Source organism: Pteropus alecto, unplaced genomic scaffold (assembly GCF_000325575.1).
Source record: "Pteropus alecto unplaced genomic scaffold, ASM32557v1 scaffold24, whole genome shotgun sequence".
Taxonomy (NCBI): Eukaryota; Metazoa; Chordata; class Mammalia; order Chiroptera; family Pteropodidae; genus Pteropus; species Pteropus alecto.
Window position 1 is genome coordinate 4,513,854 of NW_006439192.1, and position 6,969 is coordinate 4,520,822.

The following is a 6,969-nucleotide window of genomic DNA, read 5'->3' on the forward strand; positions in this document are numbered from 1 at the left end:
TATGTGTTTCAAAAACCATTTCCATTCTTTTTTTTCATCAGTCCATTGCTTAAGTGACAAGTTCAGGTTCTTGTGGCACATATGTATGTAGAAGAAGGAGGAAGAGAATTACCTGTCCTTAAGCAGCCTCTAAAAGTCATTAATTTGTAAGAAAAAGGGAAACGATAAATAGTTGCCAAAGTCATTTATTCAGTCTTTAGTTTTCTTATATGACATTATGGCATCTGCATATTGGCAAGAAAGCACCCTCAGGTTCCAGTATTCCCCTTCCCTACTGGCCACAGGTTTCTGATATGTGTGAATGGCTCTCAATGGCCATCGCATTACCTGGATAAGGTATTTATAAGGTATTGTCAGTTTAGAAGTGGACTGGATAAAATTTACTTTGTTGTCATTTATATCGCTATTTTATTTGTGCTGTCACATACCCTATGTTGAAAAAGAAAATCATATTGCCACTGACAGCGAAAATGCTAAATGATGATTACAACCGGCTAATAAGATTCTTTTTATATACAAGGGTGTGTGCATAATTGGAATTGATAAGAGAAATTCATTTGTATCCACTTGTGATATTGCACAACAAACAGATGTTTTCATTTCCTTGTGATCTTTATGATAACGACCTTTGTAGATTGGTTATTTCTGTACTTTGTTTATCTGTAATAAACTTTGTAGATCCTGTGAAATGTTATTTTGCCTAAATCACTTGAGACTTGAGTCTTTAATAACAGCATCAATATTCACTAAAGTCAATCTCTTTTGAGTTTCTGTAACTTGGCTAGAAGCTTGACACTAAGGGATTAGTGTTAATTTTCCCTGGGGGTGTTCCACTAGGGCATTATTGTATATTGACTTCATGTTGCCACACAGACTTCAAGATATATGATATTTTGGGGATTTTGTTGATTGGCCTATGTTTTATTGCATAGTGTGAAATGTGCAAAACTTGGTTAAACTGTATATAGATAGCTTACAGTTGACTAGTTATAGTGTATTTAGGATTGCCTGTAATATTTAAGCTGCTTACTACTGTGTGTGCTGGTAGGAACATATAATTTTTGTATATTTACTGAAATGTTGCCTTTTTTATTTTACAAATACTTTGGATTCAAATGTGTTTTTTGCTTTTGTGAGGATTAATTTGGAAAGGTTTTTAATGACATTCCACTGATTACAGATTTTGCTTGAGATTGACTTCAATAAATTGTCCTGTATGTTCCAAATTAAATATGTGGACTTGTTCATTGCCTGTAATTTCTTGCTACAACACACTGGGCAAAGGCCTTCATGGGAGGGAGGGGACCTAGCTGCGGGCTGAATGACCTAATATGTCCACCCTCAGCCAGTGAGGCCTGCAGCACAGCAAAGTCCTGTGTGAGAACTAAGTATATTTTTCTTCAGAATGCTGCTGTGCTGCTAATAAACTTGGATCTGAAAATGTGAGGATTTTGTTTTGTGTTAATGGGGGTAAAGGTCCTTGAAGAATGTTGCTCCTTGCTTTGATGTGGTATGAGACTATCAAGGCACAGGTGAAGGACATTGAAGGAGAGAGAGTCATCACTTTCATCCCTCTGGTTTATCAGACCAAAGGCAGCCTGCTGCCTGGCTGGACACCTAGAACTAGCTCCCTGCCGAATGTACTAGAAAACAACACTGCTTGCTTTTTATTTTATTGGGTGCTGGCTCTCAGAACACCGCAAAGCTGCCACTCCTGCTTCCGGGGGATTGCTGAGCTGTCTGGGTAAGGAGGTGGCTGAACAACCTTTCTGGCCTGCAGTTCCCCCGAGTGCCCGCCAGCCCGCGCTGAGAGCAGCTGAGATCCGGCCTCGGGACGGCCCTTGCGTCCCCGCTGCAGCGGCTGCCACGTCAGTGCAGCGTCCTGTCTCCCGGCTGTGCGACCGGATGGGGAAGGTGGCAGCGGCGGCGGTCTTCGGGGCCGAACTGGGGGTGCGGATTGTGCTGCTCACTGCCTTCTTGTAAGCGGTTTGGGGATCGGATCCCAGGGCCCCGCACCCTCCTGCATGGACGGATGGGCTGCGACCCTTTAAGTAACAGGCAGGAAGGTCCTCGCCATGGCTACCCGGCGCTCTCGGTGTCACGCCCAGCTGGCCAAGGTCAGGGTCCTTCCCTGGGAAACCCGGAGGAAGCAAACCAACGTGCTCTGTACTTTTTGTTTCCCCTTTAGGGTAACAGAGCGTCTCCCTCCCTTCCAGAGGCTTATCCAACCAGAGGAGATGTGGCTTTACCGGAATCCGTACGTGGAAGCAGACTATTTCCCAACCAAGCCGATGTTTGTGCGTTGGAGAACTAGCCCTTCCTTCTGCCCCTTAATACTTATTACTGAGATTAATGCTAGGAAGCTGAAAGTGGTCAGTGGGCTCCAAAATGATCTTTGTAGGGAATTTATTGCCCCTTTGTTGATGTGCTAAGATTTTGCTTCCTGCTATGCTAAAAGTTCTGCATCATAATGTTTAAGATCCAGATTTAGACAGCAAGATGTTAGTCTATTTTGGCTCGAGACATGATCTGTGAGCTCTACTCCTTAGGATGGCCTGAGGTAACCGGTCATTTAGAATAATGGTGTATTTACTGGTCACTGCTCAATGCCCAGTTAACCTACAGTGAAACACTACTTATATTTATAGGGGAATGGTTGGGTCTGATATGTGAGTTCTGCTGCCACTTCCATCCCTCTTCGCTGTAAGAGCTATTTGAACAACCAGTTGTGTGGAGTTTTGTGGTTTTATTTTGTTTAACCTTTGGCGTATTCTGGTTCAGGTCATAGCATTTCTCTCTCCGCTGTCTCTGATCCTCCTGGCCAAATGTCTCAAGAAGGCAGACACAACAGACAGCAAACAAGCCTGCCTAGGTAAGAGCTAACCCTTTCTAGCTCATGTTGTCTTGTCTTAGTGCTGGAATGAAAAGGCAAGAATTGGGGGTTCAGCCATTGACACTGTGGCCTCAGTGTTGGAGGCCACTGAGTTCTACGTTTCTGAAGTAATTCTATCTCCCCTACATCCCACTTCTTACCCTGTGAGACAGAAAAACAGCACTATAAAGAACCTGATTAACCTCACAGGTGTGCCTAAATGCACTGGATTATTTGTACCTCAGAAATGTCTTCAGCCTAGGACAGAAGTTCTCCCTGTACTAAAACAGCAGTCAGTCACTGAGAGCCATATTACTTTTATATTCAGCTCTGACTGGAGCCCAACCATTCCTCTATTTCAGAAAGGCCATGGCTCCTCTTAATGAGACAGTGATCACGTAGTTCCTCCTCCTAACAGTAAGTTTCTTTGCTTTCCAGCTGCCAGCCTTGCCCTGGTTTTGAATGGTGTTTTCACCAACACAATAAAACTGATAGTGGGAAGGTAAGTGACAAGTTAGCCACCCCAGTGTCTGCCTCAGCCCTTCCTTCAGCAAAAAGCAGGAGAGATGGTTAATGGCACTCCATCTTTATCCTTTTCCTCCATATTGTCTAATCTTTTTCTCATTTAACACTTTATCCTTTCAAAAGACATCAGTCCTGTGGGTGACAGACAGGTGGGCTCTTTTCTGCTCTGAACAGCATTTCCCACTGACAACCACAGCAGTCAGTGGCCTCTAGAGCACCCCTTGTGGCTGTACTATCACTTGTTCTTTACCCTAAAAAAGTAATCATGTGCTGGAGTGGCTTTTTTTTCTCCTAATTTAAATGTTGACCCTGAAAATAAGGCTTCTTAGTGGTGACTATCCTGATCCAGTCTCATTATTTTGTCTTGGACACTATTAGACCAACAGTTAACAGGATTAGTAATGTCAGATACACCATCAAATAATTTCGGGAGTTGTAAATGATTGTGTTCAAACCATGCTCATTTCCTGTAGGCCACGCCCAGATTTCTTCTACCGCTGCTTCCCTGATGGGCAAGCCCATTCTGACTTGATGTGCACGGGAGATAAGGACGTGGTGAATGAGGGCCGTAAGAGCTTCCCTAGTGGACATTCTTCTTGTATGAATACCAGATGGACTCTACTTCTGTGCCTTTTTTTAGATCACTGAATTTAACCTAGGAAGTTTGTGAGGATGGGAACATCTCAGTACGCTTGTTCTTGTATCTAGAAATGGAAGAACCTCCCCCCGCCCCTTAAGAACCACAAGATTTCACAAGCCTGAGCCTCGAATGTTAGGGGGTAAATATTCAAGGACAGGAAGTAGTTTCCCCTTCAGGAGATTTGAATATTTTATTATTATTTGCTTAGATCCTACAATCTTGTACTAATCATAAAAATATTAACTAACTTTTATTGAAGAGTTAGTTACTATGTGTCAAGTGCTTTGCAAAGCATTTTAGATTCTTACCTCATTTGATACTGTAATAGCCCAATAAGGTGGGCACTATTATTTTTATGATTCTCATTTATTCATAATGAAACTAAGCATTGAGAAGTAACCTGCCCAAAGTCCATTATTTTTTCCTTTCATTTCCTTCTCCCTCATAATCAAGGATCTACTCCTGAAGTATACAAAAAAGGGGATAAAACATGTTCATGTTTCCTGGCCTCCTGTTTGCAGATGAATGACATAGCTTCCTTTAACTAAAAGACACATTTATAGGTTTTTCCTCTTCTAGTTGCATTTGCTGGTCTGGCCTTTGCTTCCTTCTACCTGGCAGGGAAGTTACATTGCTTCACACCACAAGGCCGTGGGAAATCTTGGAGGTTCTGTGCCTTTCTGTCACCTCTACTTTTGGCAGCTGTAATTGCACTGTCCCGCACCTGTGACTATAAGCATCACTGGCAAGGTAAGCAAGGTATTCATGCTATGGAAGCTTCCATGTATCACTCATTTTATTCCTAGCACCAGGCACAAAGGGAGATGCTCACACTATGTACCTGTTGAGTGAATGAACAAATGTGTATGGGATGGTCTGGATTCTGTACTAAGTAAGCGTTTATAGCTACATGGAGGATGAGAAAGTACACTGACTTTTTAAAGGAAAAATGTCCTAATTTTTCCATTATTTTGAAGCATCATAAGTATAGAATAAACTATAAGAAATTTTTTATAACAAACCTCAAAGCTCAATATACTTAGTCTTAAAATAAAAATCAAGTTTGTCTTGAGATTTTGTTCAGAAATAAAGGTAAAATTCAAGAATACATAAAATTGTAATTAAACTAAAGAAATTTAAGTTGGTATAGTAAAACATCCAAGTTATAGAACATCTTCACAGAAAACCCACAATTAAAAAAAAAAAGGTGACAGTATAGCCCAGATATCCTTAGGAGACCTATTTTATAAAGAGTTATAAACTCCTGAAGAGTTTAAGAGTTTATTTCTTCCTCTAGAACTCTTTAAATAGTTAAAAAAAAAAAAATTAATCTAGTGTACTTGGAAAAAGGCTTATTATACTTAACTAAAGATGTGTTTTGATTGGGTGTTTAGAGAACCTGAAAATGATAATCCTGTAACTATATGATAAAACTGAGAAAGCCTAAAGAAAATGTGAACCTAGAATTGTAGGGTTTTGCAGCCCAAACAATTAGAATAACCTAGAGGGCCAAGTTCTCCATACTATGCGATATCTGACATGATTTTAGAGTCTAATATGATTAAGAGAAGACTTTATCTCCTCTCTCTTCAGATGTACTAGTTGGATCCGTGATTGGCCTGACATTTGCCTATGTCTGCTACAGGCAGTATTATCCTCCCCTGACTGATGCAGAATGCCATAAACCATTTCAGAACAGACTTGCACTTCCTACTGCACAAAAGAAGCCTGATGATCCTTATCATTTTGATATTTAGAAATTGGAGCTACCTCAGTAGAGATTAGGTGAAATCAGCCCCTCCTAGAACTTCTTACTTTTTACCTCTTAGGTACAAGTGAGGACATCAGCACTTCATTCTGCCTCCCTATGACTATGCAGTTTTGCCTCTGGCTCACAAGAATTTATCATGAGGAGTCAAGTTTCTTTTTCACTACTGTATGCCACACATTCTGGTAAAGAGATCTTTGAATAGTCCTCCAACAGCATATGAATCTGGTCCACCAGATTGGTATCTCAAGATCTACAGTGTTTTTCCATTTAAATTTAAATGTTCTTGAAAGGATCTTGTCACAAAGAAGCCTTTACATAGCCCCATTTTATCCTAGAAGCTGGAGTTAAATATTAAAATATCATTTCCCATAGCTCAAATCTAAAGTCTAGGGCGTGACCAACTAAATTATTTTGGTTCTATTTACTATTTCTGGCTTGTTTACCATTGTTATGTATATCTTGTCCAAGTCCAGCCAGATAACGCTGTTCATTTTTAATACTGTTGGCATAAAATGATTTGTTGAATTACCAAGTAAACAATAAGAAAGAAAATGGTTAAGAGTGTGGTTTTCGTGCTAACTAATGACTGTTTCTACCTCATTTGTCCTTAACTGTGCTCATGAGCTTCTTTCCCTCCCTTCATGGCTGAAGATCTGCCCAAATGCCTCAACTCTGCCAACTGCCTAAGGCAGGAAAGAAAAATTACAGATATCATTATCTGGATGACAGGTGAATCTTTTTCTGTCCCTTCTTTACAATGAACTATGAGGAACAATTATAGGATGTCATCAAAATTGATTCTATAGGACCTAAAACTACCTTTCTCTTTATTGAGGTTAAATATGACCTTATTTCTTTCTATAACATTTTCAATGTATCTTTTTCCTTCAGTAAATGTGACAGGCAAATAAAATGGTGAATGTGGGTTTTTTTGGTACTGAAGTACTATTTGAAAGCTGGAACATTTCCAAAGTAAAACACTGGATTCCCCATCTCACATAAATGACTCAACTATCTATAGCAGTGGCTGACGATTATAAATACCAAAAGAGAGGCTCAATATTTACCTCATAACTGCCACGCTTTAAATTCTGAACTACACCTGCCTAGGACAATGAAAACACCATGAGTCAAAGGACAAAAACTTGAATGTCATGTTCC

The 6,969-nt window shown here is 40.3% G+C and overlaps 1 protein-coding gene across 4 annotated transcripts; it reads left to right on the forward strand.

The window, feature by feature from the left end:
• Positions 1 to 6: 6 nt before the first annotated feature.
• Positions 7 to 6,360, forward strand: PLPP5 (phospholipid phosphatase 5). 4 transcript variants are annotated; one of them, XM_015592794.2, is made up of 7 exons: positions 7 to 1,979; positions 2,189 to 2,297; positions 2,782 to 2,872; positions 3,311 to 3,374; positions 3,871 to 3,995; positions 4,617 to 4,787; positions 5,867 to 6,360. In XM_015592794.2, exons 1-7 carry the CDS (start codon positions 1,906 to 1,908, stop codon positions 5,992 to 5,994), a joined length of 762 nt encoding a protein of 253 aa, XP_015448280.1. In that variant the 5' UTR covers positions 7 to 1,905; the 3' UTR covers positions 5,995 to 6,360. The 4 variants fall into 4 exon arrangements, 3 of the variants coding, with proteins under 3 accessions (XP_015448280.1, XP_015448279.1, XP_006916365.1); XM_015592793.2 differs by having other exon boundaries at positions 1,783 to 1,979; positions 3,871 to 3,965; positions 5,631 to 6,360; XM_006916303.3 differs by having other exon boundaries at positions 1,785 to 1,979; positions 5,631 to 6,360.
• Positions 6,361 to 6,969: the final 609 nt, after the last annotated feature.